The sequence below is a fragment of the Euleptes europaea genome, chromosome 14 (assembly GCF_029931775.1).
Source record: "Euleptes europaea isolate rEulEur1 chromosome 14, rEulEur1.hap1, whole genome shotgun sequence".
Classification (NCBI taxonomy): domain Eukaryota; kingdom Metazoa; phylum Chordata; class Lepidosauria; order Squamata; family Sphaerodactylidae; genus Euleptes; species Euleptes europaea.
In genome coordinates this window covers 13,038,232-13,063,827 of record NC_079325.1, presented here as the reverse complement: position 1 = coordinate 13,063,827, position 25,596 = coordinate 13,038,232, and the positions used below count along the sequence as shown (strand labels likewise).

The 25,596-nt window shown below is 45.0% G+C and overlaps 1 protein-coding gene across 1 annotated transcript in view; it reads right to left on the bottom strand.

The window, feature by feature from the left end:
* Window positions 1–1,383: 1,383 nt before the first annotated feature.
* Window positions 1,384–25,596, bottom strand: part of ARHGAP32 (Rho GTPase activating protein 32) — a 166,902-nt gene continuing 142,689 nt past the window's right edge. The window contains exons 13-23 of the mRNA XM_056860465.1: window positions 25,102–25,204; window positions 21,442–21,586; window positions 20,181–20,263; window positions 15,963–16,070; window positions 13,145–13,290; window positions 11,151–11,352; window positions 9,988–10,133; window positions 8,648–8,722; window positions 6,997–7,878; window positions 5,284–6,290; window positions 1,384–3,712 (exon numbers count right to left, since the gene is read on the bottom strand). Coding sequence (XP_056716443.1) covers window positions 1,463–3,712; window positions 5,284–6,290; window positions 6,997–7,878; window positions 8,648–8,722; window positions 9,988–10,133; window positions 11,151–11,352; window positions 13,145–13,290; window positions 15,963–16,070; window positions 20,181–20,263; window positions 21,442–21,586; window positions 25,102–25,204 — 5,147 coding nt within the window. The 3' untranslated portion in view covers window positions 1,384–1,462. The remainder of the gene's footprint in view (window positions 3,713–5,283; window positions 6,291–6,996; window positions 7,879–8,647; window positions 8,723–9,987; window positions 10,134–11,150; window positions 11,353–13,144; window positions 13,291–15,962; window positions 16,071–20,180; window positions 20,264–21,441; window positions 21,587–25,101; window positions 25,205–25,596) is intronic.

Here is a 25,596-nt window from a genome sequence, read left to right as displayed (position 1 = left end):
GGGGAGAGCGAGGAGGCCTCTTTTTGCCACCAATCCAGCAAGCGCACCACTTTCAAAAGCACTGAAGGTTCACATATTCAACAAAGAAGCAAGCCAATATGTTGTTTCCAGAGGCACCTAAGCAAGAAACCATGTGTCATAGTGTGCACTAGGACGCACCGGTCTACACTTACAGCAAGCAGCTCGCCTTACCCACAAGAGTGAAGGAGGTGTATGTGCTATTACACACCGGCCTTTGGTAAAGCCAGCTGGCCTTTCCTAGGACTTGGTCCTCTGTATTCAGAGCTATGCATTCATCATTGCCAGCAGATAATCAGCACCCACTAGAAAGTCAGCCATTGCCACAGAACTACTTTGTGAATAAATGACTAAATTTCCATCAGTGACTCAGAATGCACCATGACCCTTTTCCCACAAAAGCATTTTTAAAGTTCTGCCATTCCAAGTCAGTCCATGAAGGATGCACGGCAGAAGGACCTCTGGATGATCCACCTGTACAGAGCGCTACATACAAAATGAATTTGCTGTAAAATGTCTCTAAGAGGTGTTTCTCTTAGAACCGTCAGAAATACAAGTCTCATTTGCCAGGTTTAGCAAAGCAAAGCTCCATTTACAACATTTGAGGTTCTCTCTTTAAAAAACAAAACAAAAACAAAACGTCTTAATGTTTGATGATGCAGCTTCTTAAATTATTTTGTCTTAATGTTTGATGATGCAGCTTCTTAAATTATTTTTTCTTAACAGCAATCTGTAATTGGATAATGCCTCTTGATCCTCACTTGGCCACTCTTGTATCCCACTCTTATTGATCTCAACGGACAATTTTCAGATGGAATTAGGAGCTTTAAGACCACTTAAAGTAGTTTTATGGAAGGTGACCATTGGATTAAACATTTTAAAAATAATCTAGAAACGTAGAAGGAACAAATAATGTGAAACCATTTATCTCTTCCCCCCCCCCCCCCACAAGTTTGGTACATTAAGCTTGAAAGGACCAAGTTAAAGTATTTACTTTTTAAAAAGCTTGCCATTCCATAAATCTCTGTCTAGTGATCACATACAAAGGACGAGATGAAATGTCTGCATTAAACCATCTACACATTATGTCATGCACGGATCTCCAAAGGCTATGGGAAATGCCATCATTTCAAACTAAGGAACAAAAGAACCATTCATGGGCACAACTCTTCCCGCCTTCAAGTTTTAAGAAAAGCCTGCACAATTGCTCCAACCTACCTTTAGACAACGCGAGAGAAAACTATACATTTACTATATAAAAACCTGGAAGCGGTGGAGAACTGGGGCGGTGGAGAAGGGGGGGGAAGCTGAGTGGGCACAAGACGAGTGGGGGGTTAATGGTGGGAGTCGTTCTGATGGGGGGGTTGTGTATCACTGAAAAAATAAAACAGTCCGCTGTCCAGCAGAGGCTGCTCACACTCTATCCCTCCCGCCCCCTTGAGCCTCACTCCGCATGGATCTCAGTCTCAGGCCTCTGCAGGCAGAGCTCGGAGGGAAGGAAGGCCCCCTGGCCCAAGGCCGTGGCATAGGTCCTGCTGTGCGGATGCGAAAAGGGGGGGACGAACCCCCCTCCTCCAGCATAGCCCCCTCTTTGGTGCTGAGGCATGGTATGGTAGTCATCCAAATTATCGTACTGCGACACCACAGTCATGGTGCTTTGGCGCTTGCCGAGGGTTTGGTACGGGTAAAGGAGGCCGGGGTCCCGCTCTACACTCTCGGGGTGCTGGAGCCGGAGGCTGTGGCTCCGCTCTGGTTTCGGGGGCGGTGCCGCGGGCTGCCCATAGTGCTCGCCCTCTTTGTAGCAGTCTCTGGTGTGCTTTTCAGCAGCAGCAGCGGCCTGCCTGGCTCGAGGCCGCTCTGCTTCGGGCCTGTCCTCTGGCAGCTTCAGCTCTTTATGATTCAGTCTCAAGGCATCGTGGCTGGCTGGAACGTATTTCCCGCCACCAGAGTGCTGGTAGGCCATCGATTCCAGTGGCTCCTGGTGCCCCTTTGGTCGGTAATCAGCATACAGGGGCCCGTTTTTAGATTCCAGGGGCTGCCTATGGCTCACGTCGTGCTGAAGATGCGTTCTGTGCTCGGTCGAATTACAACCCGCCTCGTGTGGTTTCCTGTTCCTGATGCTGCTTTGCTTTTGAGGGAGGGAAGGTTTCTCAGACTGCCCATTCCCATAGTTTCCATGGTAATGGGATCTGTCTAAGTCGGTGTCCGGATGTGGCACATAGTAGCGTTCGTCCCCCTCAGGGGTCCCAACCTTGCAAGGATACCTTCCTTCTTTCCCATCAGCAACAGTGAGAAGGCCAGTTTTCCCAGGATCAGATTTACTGCGCAAGTGAACAACATCGACCGTTCGCAACTCGTCCTGCAGCAAGGGGGCTACGTTGTCATACTGGGACATGACAGGCCCTTTCACTTTCTGGCGTGCACGGCTTTCCCTGCGGATGGACTGCATACGATACTTTTCCATGTCCTCCAGATCCCAGGAGACATACATGGGTTTGACATCCGGAGCGGGCGGCACGTCCCGGCTGATGAAGCTGTGCTCTTTGCCAGTCAGGTGGCTGGCGAGGCCACCCCGGGGGTACAGCGGCAGGCCAGGATAGCGGCACAAGCCTTTGCCCTGCAGCCTGGAGTAAGATGCAAAATCTCGACCAGAGAGAGGATGGCACTGCCTCAGTCGCACTGTTCCGTACGGATCCAGATCATAAAACCCACCGTCGGCAGCGGTGTAGCAGGAAGAACTGGAGGAGCTTGAGTAGGGGCTATACCGATAATGAACACGGCCATTCTCAAAGTAAGGCTGCAGCTGGGTGACGTGATAGTCCGCATGGGGCTGATATGGCTTAAATTGGTAGAGAGGCCTTGGGCAGTAGAGCGGCTCATCATCAGGAGGCACCTCCGTACGGGATATGGGAACTGATCGGATGGTGGACGGAGTAGCAACGTGCAGCGAGTGCACGCGCCGAATGGAGGGGTAGGGCGGCGTCTCCTCTACGTAACTGGTGCTCCTCATCGTAGGGCTCATGGAGGACATGTACTCCACCCGGCTGCGAGGCTTGGAGTGGTGGACAGAGGCGCTCTTCCCTTGTGAGGCGTACACATTGTACCTGGGAACCGCAGACGTGGGGGTTTCCGCCAGAGAAGGACAGCCGGGATGTTGCTCGGACTTGCTGTGATACAGGTGCGGCGGGATGCTTTCGGCCCTGTACTGGTGGATGGATGTAGGCTTGTGATGCACACAGTTGTCCAATGCTGGGGGCTCCGGGGTGTTCTCGGACTTGGAATGTGAGAAATATGAAGACTGAAGAGAGGCGTGTTTGGGTGGGGGAGGCGGCGGCAGAGCGTCCTCCACTGATGACGGCAGAGAAGAAGCAGCAAGAAAGGAATGGTAACTGGAGGGATTAATAGGATCTGCACTGTTTGAATGCATGGCTGCAGCAATTTTACTCTCTATTGTCCTCACAGGCGGGACTGGAGGTGTAAATCCATAGGAGTGAGCCGGGACAGATTCAGAACGCAAGTGCAAAGTGGGAGCTCTGGCGTTCTCACGGGGCTTTTCCAAGTGGCCTTGATGGAGCGTGGCTACAGGGATGGCCGTCGTACACTGGATAGTAGCACTGCCCTCGGGGATGAAAACGAGAGCTGGCTCAGCTGACCGTGGCTCAGGCAGTTTCTCTGGAGTCGCCTCTTCTTGTGCCTGCTGCGACAAAGCAAACCAAAGATTAGTTGTGACCTCAGCCCCTCAGCACAGTCATATACTTCAGTGTCCTCTGGGGTACAGCCTCCTTGAGAATCATAGAGTTGGAAGGGGACCACCAGGGTCATCTAGTCCAACCCCCTGCACAATGCAGGAAATTCACAACTAGACATCCCCAGACACCTCCAGTGACCCCTACTCCATGCCCAGAAGATGGCCAAGATGCCCTCCCTCTCATCATCTGCCTAAGGTCATAGAATCAGCACTGCTGACAGATGGCCATCTAGCCTCAGCTTAAAAACCTACATACAGCCCCTACATGAGCACCTCCAGTTCTTCCTGCTACACCGCTGCTGATGGTGGAAGTAGTTCAATATCCCATCCAAAAGAATAGCTAGGAGTGACTGACAGCTGTACTAGAAGGTGTAGCATTCTTTACCCTTCAACAGGAAAGCGGTTAAAATTGGAACTTTAAGCAAACCTTATTGATCCGTCACTAACCAAGGTTTTTAATACAGCCGCAGCGCCAGCAGGACATGAAGGGAAGTGGGGCAAACTATCAGTGGAAAAGGTCTATTCCCCAAGCATATAAACATCAAGAAACCAAAGAATACTTGACTAAATAAAGGAAGCCATGGCCTTCAGTTTGCAAGACCAGAGCAATGCTATTAATGACATAATGTTTTGGGGGTCATTAATTCATAAGGTTACCATAAGACAGAAGACCCTTGATGGCACATAACACACACAAAGTATGCTTAACAGGCACTTCAATTTGCCTATTAGAAGGAGAAAGGCATAAACACTTCTAGGAGCCTCCATCAACTATGAAACTTAATCAATGGGAGGTATGATGATACAACTTACTGCTAAGTTGCTTTCCACCACACTTTCCATTGTGATAACTCCACACTTCAACCAATTCTGGATGTAATTCTCAATGCATAATCAATCAGCTGACTTTTCCTGAAAAGTCTTAGGAAGAGTTGCCAAGCTGTTTCTAGGAATGATATTTGCAAATATTCAATTTCCTTCTAGGAACAGCTTGGCCAAATTGTGTCTTCTCCAAGTGCCAGGAGGAAAATATTTATGGAAAGTATGTATTAAAAAGAAATAGGTACATAAGAACGTAAGAAAAGCTATGCTGGATCAGACCAGGGCCCATCAAGTCCAGCAGTCTGTTCACACAGTGGCCAACCAGGTGCCTCTAGGAAGCCCACAACACAAGACGACTGCAGCAGCATTATCCTGCCTGTGTTTCACAGTACCTAATATAATAGGCATGCTCCTCTGATCCTGGAGAGAATAGGTGTGCATCATGACTAGTAGTCATTTTGACTAGTAGCCATGGATAGTCCTATCCATGAACATGTCCACTTCCCTCTTAAAGCCTTCCAAATTGGCAGGCATCACCACATCCTGGGGTAGGGAGTTCCACAATTTAACTAAATTGGCAGGTGGGGAATGGCAAAGAAGTGTTTATCCCTAAGATATTTTTTTATCACCAAACAAGCTGCAAGTGTGCAAGATTTATAAGGCTTTGCCTTAGGGTTGGGCAGAGGGACTTTTACCTGGCCCAGGCCACTGGGAGGTTTGACGGCTGTCACCGGCGCTTGTCCCACAGCGGGCTGATGCTCTCCCGGTCTCTGCGCTGGGGCTGCATGGCTGGCGGCAAGAGCGTGCTGAGCAGTCATGAGCGCAACATCTCCCCATGTGCCATTGGGAGTTGCCGCGGCAGGATGGATGGGACCGTGCTGGCCGGATGCTACAGGTTCCGTTTCGGTTGCTGTCACCGGAACCGTCGTCATGTATGCAGCAACCGTTGTGGCTGTTTTCTCCCCAATGGTTGCAGGAAGAAACTGATACATATTTTCTGCGGTGCAGACAGGAAAGTGAAGCTTGTTGGTCTGGATTTGGTTCTTATCCATAGGGAGGCTGCCGTGGAGGTGAGAGTTTTGTGCAGGTGCTTCTGCGGTGGGTGGCTCTGGCTCCACCGCTCCCCGAGCGCAAAGGTGAGGGTGGTTCTGACCCTCGGACAGAACAGAGTGAGCGAGGTGGTGAGTCTCCCCCGACCCACGAGGATGGAAGTGGGAGTGGTCCCAGCCCATATCTGTGCCACTTTGCAGCTCTCCAGGAATGTCAGTAGGGAGAAGGGAGTGGTCCCGATTTCCGGGTGTGCCAACGTGAGAATGGCTGCTGCCCTCGGGCATGCCACTGTCAGGAAAGCCCTGGTCTACAGGTAGTCCACTTCTGTGGTGGTCTCCAGGAGTGGCAGCCTGAAAACTGAGCTGAAAACTGAGCTGATTCTCTGGCAGAGCAGCATAGAGTTGAAGCTTCTCTGGAGTGACACCAGAATATGGATGGAACATTTCTACAGTTCCTCCGCTCTCCACCTCTGCATAGGTGATACAGTCTGAAAGAGCATCTGGTTTCCTGTTGGACTGAACAGAGGCTTGCTGGGCAGACTCTGCTAGGGCCAAGGCTAGCATGCGTGCTGCATTTTTCGGTGGAGGAGGAGGGACAACAGAGACAGAACTGACTGGCACGGGATCCTGGGGGGAGTCGAGGGCAACCACTCCTAGTGGGAGGAAGAGCAGAAAAAACAAAAGAGAAGAGAATGATTTACGTTATCCTGTAAGGAGAGCGAGCAATTCCTATAGACCATTACAAAAATAGATTCTTCCAACATTTCACAGTGGCAACTCCGTGGCGTGACAAAGTGCGTCTTCAGTTATACATGCAAACAGGACAGCGGTTCGGCGTGGAAAAAAAGCACAAGAGATTGTCTAAAAAAGGTTCCTGTAGCATTCCTAGATAGCTAGGCAGTAGGTAACGCAGAAAGAAAAAGTCAGATCCTGTGACGGGATCTGTTGCACAATTAATCACAGGTTACTTTTGGCCAAAAGGTCCCTTCTTCAAGTGTAGACAGATTTTATTTAACTCATTTATTTACTTAGTTTAAAACCAGAAGATTCTATCAGTTGGTATATTGGTTTGCAAGGGCCGCAAGAGATCGTTTTGTGTTATGAAAGAGTGAAAAGATACAGGGATATATAAAATATTCAAGCACTTTTTTTTGCGATGCAAAGAGGCCGCAGAGAAGCTTTGGGTTCCTTTAGCGCCCCCTACCGGGACCCGAGCAACCTCCACACGCTCTGGAAGACACACACTCTTGCTTTGTCATTAACCAGATCTGCTTCCCCCCTCTTTTAAAGGCACGCAGAGAAGTGAGAGAGCTGGTCCCATGCGAACTTAAAGAAAGAATGGAGGAAAACACACTGTACCTGGCTGCGTCTGTCCAGAAGGTACAGGCTTACTCTGGCTGCTGCTGGCCAGGGGCTGCTCCACCTCTTCTTGGAGTTCGGCTTTCCTAGTGTCTCCTTGGCTCTGGAGCTCTTGGCTGTGGTGTCCTTCACCTGGCCTCAGCTCAATGGCTTTCAAGGGTGATATTATCATCTCCGGTGGGGACCTGCTCAGGGCCTCGCTGGTGCTGGAGTTCCCTCTAGTCCACTCTGGCACACCGAAGCTCCCGGATAAGCCGCCAATGACATCTGGTACCCGGCTGGGTAGAGCGAAGGAGACGGGCTCTAATACATTTTGGGGCGGAGACTTCTGCGGCTTCCGTTCCATCTTGGGGGAAAAGGCGTGGCCTGCCTTCTCGGAGAACAACTGGGGCTTGGATGATTTGTCTTCCGTCGTACTCAAGTCTAGCGTGAAGAAGTGACTCATGGTCTTCTCTTGATAGGGGGAGACTGGTTCAGAGCTCGTGGCACTGCCCGGCGTCTGAGACTGGCTGCCGGAGTCCAGCTCCTTCTTAAAGGTGCTCTGTCTATCCTTATTAAAGTCTACAGACTCCAGCATGGAGGTGCTGCTGTCGAGACACTCGGACTCTGCTTTGGGAGGGCTGCACTGAAAAGACATGGGGTCAAAATCCAGGCTCGCCACACCGATCTCAGGCGGGCTCAGGTCAACGTCCTCGGCTGACCGCGGGGAGATGAGAGCGGGGACGTGGATGTGCCCTTCCTCCCCGTCGCTCTCCTGGTCATGGGGCAGGTTGTCGTAGGAATTGCAGCGGTTCATGTTCCCCAAGAGCTCCCCGTTAAAGGAGGTAGACAAGGCATCGCTACTGGACCGCGGTCTTCTGGGCCGGAACAATTTAGATTCACCTAGGAAGATAAGACAGAGAGCAAAACATTCACTGAAATAATGGCTGATCATACGAAATGGTGCTTTGCTCTTTACACTACAGATATATAAATTACAACCAGGACTTCTAGAATGGTCTTTGCTAGGCAGTGGAACCAAAAAACCTCCCCTTAGATACATGATTGGTTGTCAAAAATAAAAGAGGTGTAAATTTTAGTGAAGCTAACCGCTTACCAAAAAATAATAATGATATTCATAGTGTAGACCTGTTATGGACAAGAACCATTCAAAGAATGGAAATGTCCATTTTATAATAAGATATAGGGCATTTCCGCACTAAATGATGAAACATTTGTGAGACATTTAATGAAATGTCTTATGTTCTTCTGCCCGCACCATTTTCCCCATGTTGTCTCCAAAACATTTTCGAGTGAACTGTACAACATTGTATCAGAAAATTCTTATACAGCGATGCAAACAGTTAATCAGTTTCTAGGATGTCTTCTACTATGATGCAGACAAGTAGATAGTTTCAGTTAAGTGAGAAGTGGCTATGGATGCAGGGTTGTAAAGTATTTTATGTGACTTTATGAGATTATGTTTTTAGTTTAAGTATATATCTACTGTTGACTGTTCATTTTTATTAATAACACTTAAAAAAATTACAACCAGGACTTTATTTTCTTCCATCTGTGCTCAGAGTTTAGCTCTCTGTGATTTTGAGCCTCTGACAATCGCAAAACTCCTTTTCTACAAGTCATAGGCAGTGTTCCAAGTGTAGTATCTTACCATCTATGGCATGTAACGACGAGAGGGACTCTTCACTCTTGGCGGAGCGCAGGGTCCCACTGTCTCCTCGTCCTCCTGGACAGCCAAAACATAAAACAGTTGAATACATTCAACAAATGTGTGTGCGTACACATACCATTTCCCCTTTAAACTGAAATGCATTTTCTAGCCTCACAAATACAAGCAACTGGCAACTGTTCTTAAATCGGTTGGATACAGCATCTTCTAGCTTTATCCGATGAACATGATAGCCATGTTTAAATATTTGAAGGGATGTCATGTTGATGAGGGAACTAGCTTGTTCTCTGTTGCTCCAGAGACTAGGACACAGAGTAATGGATTTAAACTAATAGAAACGCGATTCCACCTAAACATTAGGAAGAACTTTCTGACGGTGAGGGCTGTTCGATGGTGGAATGTGCTGCCTTGGAGGGTGGTGGAGTCCCTGTTTTTGGAGGTTTTTAAGAAGGCTAGATGGCCATCTGTCGGGAGTGCTTTGATTGTGGAATCCTGCATGGCAGGGGGAGGGCTGGGGTCACTGGGGATGTGGGGGCAGGTAGTTGTTAATTTCCTGCACTGTGCAGGGGGTTGGACTAGATGACCCTGGTGATCCCTTCCAACTCTATGATTCTATGATTCTTTATAAAAGGTAAAGGTAGTCCCCTGTACAAGCACCGGGTCATTACTGACCCACGGGGTGACATCACATCCCGACGTTTACCAGGCAGACTATGTTTGATGGGATGGTTTGCAATTGCCTTCCCCAGTCGTCTACACTTTACCCCCAGCAAGCTGGGTACTCATTTTACCGGCCTCGGAAGGATGGAAGGCTGAGTCAACCTTGAACCATCTTGGAGATGGGACCCAAATTAATTTATCTTTTATATACACTTTAAACACATCACCTGAATATAATTTTAAACAATGCTTTTAATAATTTTGTGTACATTGAATCTTCAGAAAGCAAAGGTGTAACTATCTCACCAGAATACCTGTATCAGTTGTTAAACAAGAGCAACAACGAACTAACAACAGCAGGCTTTCAGTCTCCCTCTGCGATACAGTGTACACTGTATCAGTTGTTAAACAAGAGCAACAACGAACTAACTAACAACAGCAGGCTTTCAGTCTCCCTCTGCGATACAGTGTACACTGTATTTTATTTTTCAAGGTGAGGGGAGATATTGAAAGCAGGCAGCATGGATCTTTCTGCATGCCAGCTCGAAGGGTCCAGTTTTTGGATCAGTCCAGATATGAAATGTCTGGATAAGGGATACTCTACCTGTATAAGGTTAATAATGGCTTAGAGTCCTTGCTGTCATGCTAACCGACAAGCTTACCTGCCAGGGCTATGGCTTTCATTTCAGAAGGCTCACTCGGGTTGCGCTGTAATTTCCGCTTGGAGAGAGACGAGGATTTCCCTAGGTTAAAGAAGGAGCGCCAGCTTCCAACCGGAGATTTCTTCATCTTACTTGGCGGTCTCTTCCTGGAGTGAGGCAGCAGGAACGAGTCCACATTAAGAGGCTGGCAGAATGTGCTACGCTGTCCAAAGTAAACCCTACTGCCCCCATGAAAATTGGTAAAGTCGCAGAACATATTGTTTCATGCTCCTTGTCTCTAGTAGCATCAACATACACCACATAATATTTTTACTATTTAGAAAGAGGAAGGAACTGTATGTTCTAGAAAGGCTCACGATTTATCCTTTGGATGAGATGAGGAAGGTTATTAAAAGAATAATTAAACTTTAAATCTGTGCTTGGGGGGTTGAATCAAGGGTCACAAGGTCCATTAGTGCCAAGTCAAGTGTCGGAAGAATTCTCTTGCCTCCCATCTTACCCAAATATATGATTACCCCACACTTTACATTAATAAACTGTTTCCATGCTTCCCTGTCCCATTCTTCCCTTTGGCTTAGGCCTTTGGACAAAGCTGTCTACATTACACAAGCACAGTCATACATGACGCTGTCTTCTACTGAATCAGATCACTGGTCCATCAAGGTCAGTATTGCCTCCTCTGCCTAGCAGCAGCACTCCAGGGTCTTAGGGTGGAGGTCTTCCACATCATCTCCTACCTGATCCTGTTAGCTGGAGATGCCAGGGATTGAGCTTGGGACCTTCTGCATGCCAAGCAGATGCTCTATCGCTGAGCCAGTCTCTCCCCCTGTCACAGGCCTACCCACTGCAACTCCCAGAAATACTGCCAGAGGTCAAAGAAGAATAAAAGCTTTTTTCTGAGCAGCTACTGTCTTTTGGTAGAGGCATACGGGGAATTTGGAACTGATGGACTTAAATGACATGGGGGAGGGGACGTCAATCCTCAAGAGGAGTGGGAGCTACCTAGTCCAGGGCTTCAAACAGTAGAAACAGCAAAATGTGTCTTCTGGATTCTTTGAGCAATTAGTAGAGTGTGTGTCATTGGGGCAGGCAAACGTAAGGGCCGAAGCCGGCCTCCTAGCTCGAATGTGAGTGACAGGAAACCTCTGAAAGAGACTCTCTACCTTTCAGATGGAAAGTCTATGATAGTGTGGAATTTCCCCTGTAGAGCAGCGGGTCCTTCACCCACTTCGATGTACTTGCTGTCTGCCACGATGGGCGAATTTATCTGGGCTTGAGTCCTCGCTTGTGCTTCCTCCAGCGTGAGCAGTTTTGTTGAGGGAGAAGATACCAGCAGAGATTTAGGCCGTGACAAAGAGCTGTGGCCTGCAAGAGAACCCCAAGACAGGTAAAGATGAGCAGTGGGTGGGAAAGGGCATGGATCAGACATTGGGAGGCTAGAACAAGATGTTTTGAAGTGATTAAAATTCTAACAAATGAGAAAGGAAGTTGCCCTCTAGAGCACTGTAAAATGCAGCAATTATAAAACCACCCAATTCTATGCTCTGGTCATAGAAGGGGTCACGGGGGACTGGGGGAAGGTAGTTGTGAATTTCCTGCATTGTGCAGGGGGAGCTGGACTAGATGACCCTTGAGGTCCCTTCCAGCTCTATGTTTCTAAACCACATTATTTCAACTAAATCTGTATTAGAAATGACCGCTGGGCATTACAGTTTAAATATCCCTTATCTGGACTGCTTGGGACCAGAAGCAGTCCGAATTTCGGATCTTTCTGTATTTTGGAATTTTTGCATATACATAATGAGATATCTTGGAGATGGGACCCAAGTCTAAACACAAAATTAATTTATGTCTTAGATATACTTTATACACATAGCCTGAATATAACTCTAAATAATATTTTTAATAATTTTGTGTACATTGAACCATCAGTGGCACTGCTGAGGGCCTGTGAGTAATGCCTGCATGCCGGCTCCAAAGGTCCAGTTTTTGGATAAGTCTGGATATTGGATGTCTGGATAAGGGATACTCAACCTGTACTGAGCATTCCTCAGCCCATCTGGTAGGACCCCTCCCCAACCAGCTCTCCATTAAATCACCTGTACCGTCTCATATACCATCCTTCTTCCAAAGAGCTTGGATGGGGCCACACACATACACACGCCCATTGTGAACTTTTGACTGGCACAGTGGGAAGGAGAAAGCAGCACAGAGCATTTCTGTGAGCTAGCACCATTTATGGTTGGTTTGATCCAATTCATAGCTTTGAATTTTAAGAGGGGGGGGAAGAGGAAATAATGGAAAAAACACTTAATAAATAAATTGCCTTGAAATGTGAAAATATTCACCGTGAGTCTTTTTTTTTTTAGAAAGGTAATCTGTAAATACTGTAATAAATAAAAAAAATTGGTTTGAGGTTTGCAAATGAGTTAATTTTATTATTACTTTTCCTGCCTTTTAGATCATGTTTCAATAGGAAACAGGGTTGGTTAGTTTGATTCACAATTTGCTTTTTACTCCCCACCCCAGCAAATTGGATATTGGAATAAAGGTTGCTGTTCCCTGCAGGTGTTTTAAGGAAGGCAGCCTACATAACACAGAGAGATCTTTGCAAGTTGCCTAATGTTCCCTGACATGCCATTCAGCAAGCAAGCTCAAAAGTTTTATCCACAAATTAAATTTAAGCTGGTACACCAATTAAGACAATTACATGAATTACCCACGGCCCATTTTTAACTCTAATAAAGAGTCTGAACAATTTTCTAAGAGCAACGAGAATACTCGGAGGTGGCTCAGTTAAAAGCAAATCTTCCAGAATGGAACAGTACAGGTAGAGTTCAAACTAAGAATCAAAGGGGAAGGTGCAGCTCAGTTATTAACACTGACAAGCTTGAAGTGCCAAGATTAGGAAAAACCACATGGCAATTAACAGAGGTCACCTTCTGATATCAAACTGCAACTTCCACTTCTTACATTTAATAAGCACCATTAGCCTGAAGTGACATCAATAAAAGGAAGGATGATTACTGACAGCAGGAAATGTTAGGCTGCATTTCACATTTGGCTGTAATAAACTATGAAAATGGCATTCTTTGGTGTTGTACATGCTACCAGAACGCTCTGAATTTCAACTGGGTCTCGACCTGGGGAAACATACCTGCACTCTCTCGAATAACCGAGCTGAGTTTGGAGCTGAAAAGGACATCCACATGATTGAGAATGAACTCCACAACCACTGACTGGATTCGAACCTCCATGAAAGCAGCTGTCCCACTGAAACAGGCAGATTCTATCTGCTTTGATCTAAGCAGGAAAAGAAGATAATAAATATTAACAAAAGCAACAGAAAATGGATGAAATTCTATACAGGTGAAATTAATGCTGTGTCATTATACACAATAGCTTCACATTTAGCAGGGTGTTCTTCTGTCTTTCATAGGCAAAAAAAGTGCTGCTTCCCGTTTACAGCTGAGCAGTTCCCTTTTAATGCAAAAAAACTCATCTTCTAGTTGTTTTCTAGGCCAGTTCACTCTAGTTAACTATGCTCACCCTAGTGCTCCAAGTGGTTTCATAACAAGAAGCCTTAAGAACTTCAGATGAAGCGAGTTACTGGAAATGAAAACCTAACTTAATCTATCCTTACTTGCACAGCTGAGAGTCAGAAGATGCTCAGAGACTCAAGAATTCTGTAGCAGTTTTATATGCTGATTTTCTCTGCCTTTTAAGGAGAATCAAACTGGCTTACAAACTCCTTCCCTTCCACTCCCCACAACAGACACCTTGAGGTAGGTGGGGCTGAGAGAGTTAGAAGAGAACTATGACTAGCCCAAGGTCACCCAGCAGGCTTCATGTGTAGGAGTGGGGAAACCAACCCGGTTCACCAGATTAGAATCAGCTGCTCATGTGGAGGAGTGGGGAATCAAGCCCAGATTCGAGTCCATCGCGCACGTGGAGGAGTGGGGAATCAAACCCAGTTCTCCAGATTAGAGTCCACTGTTCTTAACCACTACCCCACGCTGTATAAGTCTAACACGCAATTCCAGCACACAGGATCTACATGTTAGGGATCACAGCAGTGAATATTTGACTCATATTCCTTCTCCCCAAAATCACAAAACCTAAAAATGTAGCAAAACAGCCTCCATGTCACTCTGCAACCACCTATTATGCCCACATAACACACCCAAGCAGGATGTTTCACTGATCTTTACCCTGCCAACTACCGCTGCCTTCTTACTGCTGCCAGCACTGAGATATTATCTTTAAACTGTAGTTCCGAACATGCTGCATCAGCGTTACTAAAGCTTTCGGTAAGGTCCTAGATTAGGGACAGACCACTTCCCGCCCCTTTCTTGTTAAGTGGATAATAGACATGATACGTTGTTAATATATTGTAAAAGCAATAAATTATTTAAAAAGAAATCATAATGGGAAAACACTGCCAATTCAGACTATTATCATTATTACAATTTTTGAGCAACATGAGCAAAGGTATTGATTGAGAAGTTAACATCCATATTTCTCTGCTGAGCTCAAACATCTGGATTAACTGCAACAGATCTTGATGCTCTAACGACTGCTAGACTGTTAACTGAAGCCATTTCTCTTTCTAACTTCCTAGACTTCATCATAATTGCTATTACCCAAAGGTCAGCTCCTCTTCCTCCCCTCTGGATATCAAAAAGTACCCTCCCTCACTGGGTTGCCAGGGCTTCAAATGCCACTGATCCTGTACCAGTTCTTTGTCAACCAAGAGACTCTTGTTTTGCAATTTCAATTAAAATAACTCGATACCTCTCCTAAATATACATATTAAAAACCTCACACACCTATTTAAAATGATATCGCTAAGGCATTTCATCACAGCATGTACGTTCCCATGGGAACAAATTAAGCTCCACTTGCAAACACCAGCGTGGTGTAGTGGTTAAGAGCGGTGGTTTGGAGCGGTGGAGTCTGATCTGGAGAACTGGGTTTGATTCCCCACTCCTCCACATGAGCGGCAGAGGCTAATCTGGTGAACCGGGTTGGTTTCCCCACTCCTATTCATGAGGCCAGCTGGGTGACCTTGGGCTAGTCACAGCTCTCTCAGCCCCACTTACCTCACAGAGTGTCTGTTGTGGGGAGGGGAAGGGAAAGTGATTGTAAGCTGGTTTGATTCTCCCTTAAGTGGTAGAGAAAGTCGGCATATAAAAACCAATTTCTTCTTCTTGTCCCTCATGAAAAAAGTATGGATAAATCATGTGAGCTAGGCTTACTCAGGTAGGCATTTTAGAAATGCCAACACAAAAGAAGCACCCAACTATGAAGGAAGACAAAATGAAAGCGGAGAGATGCCAAATAAAACCAACTGGCACCCACCAAATGAGAAAAAGTGAGATTCTAATGAAAAACGCAGAGAAAGAAAAAAAAATCACTGTACATTCAAAACCTTATTATTCATACAATGTATCAAGATGGGGAAAATACAACAAATGATATAAGCACAATGGCATCAGTAAACCTCTGCATTAGGACCATAAATAGAATGAATGGAATGGGTTTCATTGCTTTCATCATAAAGCCTTTTATTCGGGAATCTGTCTCTAAACTGGATAATCTGAGGGTTATTTTAGCAGGGGTGGATTTTAATATTACATTGGCAGTTGCCAAATTTCTTTCCCAGTCAATTAAGATTAAAAAATACTAATTTCCTTATGAGCTATTCAGATAGTTCCTTCCTCCCCCCCCTTTCTATTTTGATCTCAGTGTGACGTTGTTCAGGGCCAAATTGGCCGTGTGAACAATATAATTAAAGTAAGTATTGCTTTCATCAAGGGCTCAGACACAGTAACCACATCCCGCTCCCAAGTATCAAACACTTCATTTTAATATCAACAGTTTTTCAGATGGAAAACTTTCCATAGGAAACTTTCCCAGTTTCCTATGGAAACGAAATACAAAATCGTCCTGAATTCTGATGCAGAAAATAGTACCTCAGTAGGTTTGGTGCCCAGACGATTGCTAAGTTCTTTGTGTGCATATTGGTGATGGCACAGTAATCAGCCAGATGAGCCAAGTGTCTCATCAGGAACTCCAGCGTCCTAGAAAATGAGAGGCAGAGCGTGATCGTTAGTGGGAGAAAGCAAGCCCTCTGCATCAGGTAATGTTTATCACTCTGCAATTCACAAAACAGGGAAAAAATAATTAATATAAATTACTTTAGGAGCAGGAAGGAAACACTTCAGGGATGTTTCCAAACCGATATCAGCTTTCTGAAAAACAATTTACATCTTTCTGATCAGACTGTCAGCAAAGGCAGCAACACAGGCTCTTATTAAAGTGCCAGAATGCAACAGCAGGCAGGCGAAATGCAGGGTTGACCAATACACTGTGATACAGTTTTAATCAACAGGCTATCATATGACTACATATTTGGATGCTACTTGACTACGTTATAAGGCATGTGGACTGCATTGAGACATCACAATAAACTGTGGATTGTTTAAATGTTGGGTTGTGTGTAAAGTCTGACTTGATGTAGCAAATCCTGGTAGACCTCCTTGCCTTCTCTCTGCCCTCCATTAGGGATGATACTGTCCGAATACAGCTGTCTATATGGCCAGGCGGCTACAAAAAGGGTGGTTCTGCTCAGTGAAACAGGCATCCCGACAAATCACAATTAGTACAAACTTCCACCAGTACTGATTCATATATTCCTAGCCTGTGTCCCTCAACCAAAATGTCAACACACAATAGCAAATTCTGCACTCTTATGCACCTCCACACAACCTGCATTAACTAGATAAATGTAATCTTAGTTAATGTGCCCATGTACAATTCATAGCAGCAGCCTGAATAACTCACACTAGCCCAAGCTTGTCAGAGCTTGGAAGCTAAGTAGGGTCAGCCATGGTTAGTACTTGGATGGGAGACCACCAAGGAAGAGCAGGGTTGCTATGCAACGGGCAAACCACTTCTGCTCCTCTCTTGCCTTGAAAACCCCACGAGGGCTCACTGTAAATCTGTTAGATCACGATGGGTAGCTGTGTTAGAAAAAAGCAGTAGAAAAAAGCAAGAGTCCAGTAGCACCTTAAAGACTAAAAAAAATTCTGGCAGGGTATGAACTTTTGTGAACCACAGCACACTTCTTCAGGTATCTTAAGGTGCAACTGGATTCTTGCTCTTTTCTACTGTAAATCAGTTGTGACTCAATGGCACGTAATTTACTATTAATATCAGGCGCAGAATTAAGAGGTTACAATAACAGAGCCTGGTATGTTTTTACAGTGCAGAAATCCAGCCCTCTGGAAAGAACACATTCAAATAAAAAGGGGGGGGGGATCAATCCCAGCAGCCACCAAGAAAACTAGTAAAGCATCTTTGTTTTATGACAGCCACAAGAGGGAGCCTGTGCAGTATACATCTAACTGTTTGTTATATTAGAACTGGTCTATTTTTAAAATTTCCTGCGCTTTAAAAAATTAAGATTGATCTGTTTAAGTGGTGCCATAAAAATGAGAAAGCATTGCTCTGTGTTTAAACTGAAGTAGCTGTGAAATCCAACATTTTTTAAAAAAAAATTATCAGTGTTCACAAGCAAGTTTACATTAGCACACAGAAAGATGATCCTTTCAAGTAACTCCAGGAACTGGTCATCCTTTGAGAAGCCAAGCTACTAAAGATACCTTAGAACAGGGGTGTCAAACATAAGGCCAGATCCGGCCCCTTGAGAGCTCTTATCCAGCCCACGAGCCAGCCAAGGCAGCCACTCCACCCATTCTCAATCTGGGCTGACGAGGCATGGCTTGGCCTGAACAAGTGACATTTATGTCATATCCAACCTTTGTCACAATTGAGTTTGACACCCGACGTAAAATTTAAAACTTCTCTGTTTGCTCCCTAATTTGGGATTATATCCAGAAACAAGAGGGTTGGGATGCTTGGGGCTGCAAATCACTTCCACAGGGCCAGAGCATGATACATGGGTCTTATTACATCTTAACCAGAATTCAGAGCATAACTCAGAATGCAAAAGGATCCCTTTTACTTATTCTAAGACCTAGATAGCCAAGGCTAGCCCAATCTTGTCAGATCTCAAAAGCTAAGCAAGACCGGCCTTGGTCTGTATTTGGATGGGAGACCACCAAGGAAGGCCAGGGTTGTGACAGAGACAGGGAATAACAAACCACCCCTGAATGTCTCTTGCCTTGAAAACCCCACCAGGGGGTCATCATAAAATCATCAGCTGCGATTTGATGGCAAAAATAAATACATAATAATAACAGCCCAACAGGAATTTTGCAATGCTCCTCAAGGAAGCACAGAAGGTGCTGCCAAATGGTGATGGGAAATACAATGAACATAGATGAAGAGGAACTAAGTAAGAATTTGAAGGCCAATAATCTGCTAAATAATGTTTTGTGATTGCTGTGCCACGTTGTCAATGGATATCATTGCAGGCCATGAACAAGACAACATGTACACATGAACACATGAAGCTGCCTTATACTGAATCAGACCCTTGGTCCATCAAAGTCAGTATTGTCTACTCAGACCGGCAGCGGCTCTCCAGGGTCTCAGGCAGAGATCTTTCACATCACCTGCTTGCCTAGTCCCTTTAACTAGAGATGCCGGGGATTGAACTTGGGACCTTCTGCACGCCAAGCAGATGCTCTACCACTGAGCCACAGACCTACTGTTACTGATGAGGACACAATATGTGTTCTGAGTGCATGGAAGAGACTACACATTCTCTGTAGTCTGCTTTCTACCAGACTGTCGTAAGGCAAAGCAATAAATAAGCCTGGCCATATGAAATGAGCTAAAGGAACATTTAATAAAGTAGCAAGAAAATCACCAAGACTCTTGAGAGTCTTGAATCCACTGTTACCAAGACTAGAATCCACTGTTACCGATATTTTAAAAATGTCTAATTCATGGGGGGAAAGGTTAAGATGGCATTCTGTACAAACACCCAAATAACACGAATCCTTCTACTATGGAGAAGACATTTGTGATCTGGGATTCCCACACATTGATTCAGGACACCCACACATGTTAAAAAGAGCCAGCCTTCTATGCCTTCTCATTTTTACCAGCGCTCCCCCCTCCCCACTCTTTGTCCCTCACTGGAGTACTGCTGAAGCTCCGCTTAGCCAGCCTTTCTTAACATAAGAACATAAAAAAGGCCCTGCTGGATCAGACCAATGGCCCAACAAGTCCAGCAGTCTGTTCACACAGTGGCCAACCAGGTGCCTCTAGGACTAACAAGACGAGTGCAGCAGCACCATCCTGCCTGTGTTCCACCGCACCCAAAATAATAGGCATGCTCCTATTCTTCACTGCTAACAGTTATGTACATCTGCTGTCCCAGCTACAGCAAGGATATTTATGCTCACGTTAACATTTTGTACAGTTCACCTTAATTGACATAATCAAATTTGCCGGATGTTGCTTAAAAGGTAAGACAAGGGCCATACGCTTCCTGCAATTCCCCCCCCCCCCCATTTCACAACCTGGATTTTGCTATTTTATGTAGAATCCCTCTCCCCAACCTTCATTAACATACATTGCAGGACTCATGAATTCCCTTTTTCTTAACACAATGAGACAGTTCTGCTACGATGGGCCCCATTCTTCATCCCCTGCCCAGCACATTTTACATAACTTCAGCTAAGATTATGCACAGGGTATGTTGCCTGTCTTATTACCAATCTAATTAAAACAGAAGGCAACTTTATGCTGCTATAAATCCTTTAGCGTGCACTCAAGCATTTAATTTAATACGTGGAGGAATAATGCTGCCTCAAGTAAGCCATCTTAGGAGCTCAAAATTGGAAAGTAAACAGAATTGTCAACCATTCTTTTAAGAATGATTGTATAATTGCATACTGAATATGCAGAGCGGAAGACATCGACTCAGATCCCTCTCCCCCACCCAAAAAAAAAAAAAAAACATGACATGAATTGAGATAAGCATGAATGGCCTTAGTCTCATTCTGTGTCCCAGGACAGGGAGAGGTGTGTTGACACATCTGCAGGGGGAAAAGGCATTGTCTTACACCATTAAAGAAATTCAGGGCAATGAAATAAGACCTTGGACAAGAGGTTCAAGTCAAGATAAAAAGTCAGTGAGTTCTATAAATGTTCATTATGAAACAATATTAATCAAAATGCAATTTTTAAAAAACTGGTATGTTCTGTATCCTAACCTGTAGTGGGGCGGTGGCAATTGTTGAATGACATCGTGGATTTTAACTAATCGTTCTTCATCTGTAGCAGCAGACACAGCATCCTAGAAGAAAACAGAACTTCGTTAAACTGGTCAACAAACCTCAACACCATGTATTTGTAAAACGGAACTCAAACAACATCTTTAAGACTAACCAAGGTCTTTCCAGCATCAGCCTGCTCAAGCGCATCTGAAAAAGTGAAGCCTGACCCCTGAAACATTAGTCTGGAATGAACTCGGTTAGTCTTAAAAGACGTCGCTTGGTTTCTGTTTTGCTCTTGCTACAAAAGACTACTGCAGCTACCCTTTCGAAATTATCACAATGCATTTGCTGCAGGATGTCACGTGTCCTGATGGCTCCCTGTTGTCCTGTTGACAGCCAGCATAGAGGTCACTGCTCAATTATGCTGAGCAAGAACAAACACTTCCCGCATTCAACTTAGCAAGCATTGTGTTGCAAAGTACAGATTTACCCAGAGTCAGATGCAAGGATGTTATTTTATCATATTTAAAATGCACACTTCCTCATGGAGTTTAGGGCAGCATGCATGCCGTTTTACCCTCACAAGGCTACAGGGGATGGTGCCCTGTCCAAGTGCATTGGTGGGGTGGGATGGGTTTTGATCCCAAGTCTCAGTCCACTTGTGTGTGTGTGTGTAAAGTGCCTTCAAGTTGCAGCCGGCTTATGGCGACCCCTTTTTGGGGTTTTCATGGCAAGAGACTAACAGAGGTGGTTTGCCAGTGCCTTCCTCTGCACAGCAACCCTGGTTTTCCTTGGTGGTCTCCCATCCAAATACTAACCAGGGCTGACCCTGCTTAGCTTCTGAGATCTGACGAGATCAGGCTAGCCAGTCCACTTAGTAATACAATAACAGCCATGGCATTTTAACACGCTTCTTTGGGGGAATTCTAACCAAAACAGAGGATATGCAAGTTTAAGAGATTCTCAGATATCGTATGAACCTCCAGATGGCCCTAGAGACTTCCTTCCCTCATCTTGTTCCCAGAGCTACAGCAAGGGCAGAGAGCCATCTCACCTGTTATGGCAGGAGGACAATGAATAGATTCTCGTGAGAACATAGTGCAATGATATGTGTGGACAGTGCGCCAAATCTCTACATGTGATTTTGATCATGAACATTTATTAAGAACAAAAACAGGAGAAACCCTTCTGGAACCTATTTCATATTTAGACTGAAGCCACCTATACAGTAAAAAAATACGACCCATCCTGCACTTACTGAGAATTTCTCATACAGCTGATAGGTGAGCAGGGGATTTGGGAGTTCCCGAAAATACAGCTTGCACAGTGAACCCACGCAGTGTATATCTTGAATGTATACATCTTTCGTCAAGTCAGGGATTTGCTCGGAGTCAAACTCATGCCTGGAGATGAGAAAGGAAAATGGAAGAGGTGCAAAGAGAGAAAAAAACAGGAAAATATACCATCAAAAGCAAGCAAAAGCAAGCAAGGGTTTCATTTACAGGAAGAAATAAATGCTTCAAACCCCAAGCCACAAGAATCTTTGCTTTTAGAAGTTCACATTTTTCTGAGATGAAGTGGCTTCTTGGGAGGTGGTATTGGTAGGTTTAAACGCTGACTGGTTTGCTGTCTCCACAACCAGATTCCGTCTAATGCAGAAGACATTGCCCCAGAAATGATTTCAGGATATATATTCCATGTGTACTCAGCTAAAGCACAAGCAATTCCAGTGATTGTCAGTGACAGTTTCCTTCCTGGATGTAGTTCATAAGAACATAAGAAAGGCCCTGCTGGATCAGACCAAGGCCCATCAAGTCCAGCAGTCTGTTCACACAGTGGCCAACCAGGTGCCTCTAGGAAGCCACTAACAAGACGAGTGCAGCAGCACCATCCTGCCTGTGTTCCACCGCACCCAAAATAATAGGCATGCTCCTCTGATACTAGAGAGAATAGGTATGCAACATGACTAGTACCCATTCTAACTAACAGCCATGAATACCCCTCTCCTCCATGAATATGTCCACTCCCCTCTTAAAGCCCTCCAAGCTGGCAGCCATCACCACATCCTGGGGCAGGGAGTTCCACAATTTAACTATGCGTTGTGTGAAAAAATACTTCCTTTTATCTGTTTTGAATCTCTCACCCTCCAGCTTTAGCAGATGACCCCGTGTTCTAGTATTATGGGAGAGGGAGTGTCCACTCTCTCCAAACCATGCATAATTTTAGAGACCTCTATCATGTCTCCCCTCAGCCGCCTTCTTTCCAAGCTAAACAGCCCTAAGCGTCTTAACCGCTCTCCATAGGACAGTTGCTCTAGTCCCCTAATCATTTTGGTTGCTCTTTTCTGCACCTTCTCAAGCTCTGTAATATCTTTTTTTAGGTGTGGTGACCAGAACTGTACACAGTATTCCAAGTGTGGTCTCACCATAGATTTGTACAAGGGCAGTATGATATCAGCAGTTTTATTCTCTATTCCTCGTCTAATTATGGCCAGCATGGAATTTGCCTTTTTTACAGCAGCCACACACTGGGTTGACATCTTCATTGAGCTATCCACTACCACCCCAAGATCCCTTTCTTGGTCTGTTGCTGCCAGTACAGATCCCATCAGTGTATATGTGAAGTTGGGATTTTTTGTCCCAATATGCATCACTTTACACTTACTCATATTGAATCTCATTTGCCATTTTAATGCCCATTCGTCCAGTATGCAGAGATCCTTCTGGAGCTCTTCACAGTCCGATTTTGTTTTAACCACCCTAAATAATTTGGTGTCATCTGCAAACTTGGCTACTTCACTGTTTAACCCCAACTCCAGGTCATTGATGAACAGGTTGAAAAGCACCGGTCCCAACACAGATCCCTGAGGCACCCCACTGCTCACATCCCGCCATTGTGAGAACTGACCATTGATTCCTACTCTCTGCTTCCTATTTTTCAGCCAGCTCTCAATCCATAAGAGGACTTGTCCTCTTATCCCGTGACTATGAAGTTTGCTTAGCAGTCTTTGGTGGGGGACTTTGTCAAAAGCTTTTTGGAAATCCAAATACACAATATCCACAGGCTCATTCCTGTCCACATGCTTACTGACTCTTTCAAAAAACTCTAATAGGTTAGTGAGACAGGACCTACCCTTACAGAAGCCATGTTGGGTTTTGCCCAGCAGACCTTGCCCTTCTATATGCTTGACAAGTTCCCCTTGTGTCAAAATGGAAAACTGTGTATCAGACTGACGACCTAGAAACTACAATAGTGAACACAAAGAAGCATCTGAGGCCAACTGCAGTTTCAAGCGCCCCAATGATTGTGCCCAGTTATTCAGTAGCTGTGCAAGCTTCAGAAAAATTCACATGGATTATCCTCGGTCTTCCAGAGAGAATGGGGGGTGGGGGAGAAGGGTACCAAGATCCATAAAACAGAAGGGCTGTTTCTTGCGACAAACATGCTTGGAAATTGCTGTTTCAAATTTGCCAGGCTGAGACGAACAGAAACTACCATGGTGAGTCAGGCAACTGGGATCACAGACAACAGCTGTTTCTGAAGCTCATGTCCACATAAGCCACAATTCAAATGGCAAATCACTTACCAGTCCAGACACCACAATGCTCTATATTCTGAAATTATGGATAATGGCTGCAGAACAATAAAAAGGAGGCTTTCTGGTCGTACCCAATGATATATTTTTTGGATTGTAGAACATGTGGGAAGTGATTTGGGTCTAAAGGCTATGCCAGGGGGGGCCCAACGGGGCCCCCGTGGGTGCCACAGTGCCCAACACTGTTCTTTTTAAAGTAAGTGGATGGGGCCAAGTGGGGTTGAGAGATTTATTATTATGGCATTAGCCAGAAAAGATACAAACCTTGTCAATAAAACCCATTACATGATAAAATAATCTCTTTGTAAAAAATACAGATAAAATTATATCAATTAAAATTAACTTTATTAACACTAGTAACCTTTTCTGAGCTGATTTTAATTGCTGCAGAACAATATTTGGCTACCTGTAAATAACACTGAGAGTCTCCCTCCCATAAGAGGAATTTCCTTTTCTCTTCCTCCAGGCCAGGTGGGGCTTTTGCCCAGCAAGGCCACTGGAGGTTGGCCACAGCAAGGTTGGCCACTGGAGGTCTGATTGGCTTTGCAAATTGTTAAAAATGTTACTTTGGCAGCAGCTGCCACCACAAGTCAAGGATCTACACTGTGTGGTTGAAAGTAAGCTGCAGCAGCTGTTTTGTGGCTGGCTCTGCCTCCTGTGGCAGCCATTCTGTGGCTTCTGTTTTGTGGCTGCACATACCGCCCCTTGTCAGAAGTCCAAAGGTGGATGCAAGCTTAAAAAGGTTGGGAACCCCTTGGACTATGCTGTTCTTCAAAAAAAATCAACTCTTTTAGGAACTAGTTGGAAATTCATCCATATGTGTGCTGAAAAGGGGTGGCAGAAAAGATGCTGAAACTATGTTGAAGTTGGCATGTTCAGCACCTAAGAAATATAACACAAAACACACGTTCCTTCCTGTTCATGAGACCACCACCAAAGATACGCTTATCATTAAACTGACAACTACAGCAGAAAAGCATTCTCTCCTGCTGCTTCTAGGCTGGGGAACCTCCTTCCAATTACAATCCTCGATATTCAGAATTTAGTTGGTTTCCAGAAGGTGTTGAAAACCCATTAGTTTACACAGGCATTTGGCAGTTAATTGTGCATGTGGGCTGAACTACAGATCTGAATATAGACTGGATTTGATTGCACTTCTATTTCAGCAAGATATGTGCTGTTCTGCTTTATTATAAACTACTGTGTATTGTGCTATGCTGTTGATAATTATATCTCATCTATGAGAATGTTTTCCAGGGGAGAAAAAAAGAACAGGTCAGAAAATTCCCAAACACAGTAATTAAATAAATAAAACAAATGTACCGTAGCTTCTGGATATTGGAAGCAATCCCAGACAGACGGTATATTCCATCCACAATGCCATGTTTCTCGATGAATTCAGTGCAACTCTTGAGGACCTGGGGGACTTAAAGAGAAATAAACGGTTGACCATGAGATGGAGTCCTGAAACTCCAACTCTTCCCTATTATTTATTTCTGGCTAACTTTTCCGTAATTCCTATGCCAACTTGTATCTACTCTTCTGTTAAATGCCACCCCTTGTACAATTTGCTGTTAGACGAAGGAGGGTGCACAGGTCTTGGAGGCAACCAGGTGGATGGAGACAGCTGATATTCATCAGTAGCATCTGGCATTACTTGAAAATGGAACTGCCATGTATAACATAATGTATATCATAACATAAGCCATTGATTGACACACTCTGGACACAGCTAATCCTTTTAAAGACGTCTAAGCTAGTGGCCATCACCACAACCTGCTGCAATAAAATAACAAGTTAATTATGCACAAAGGAAGG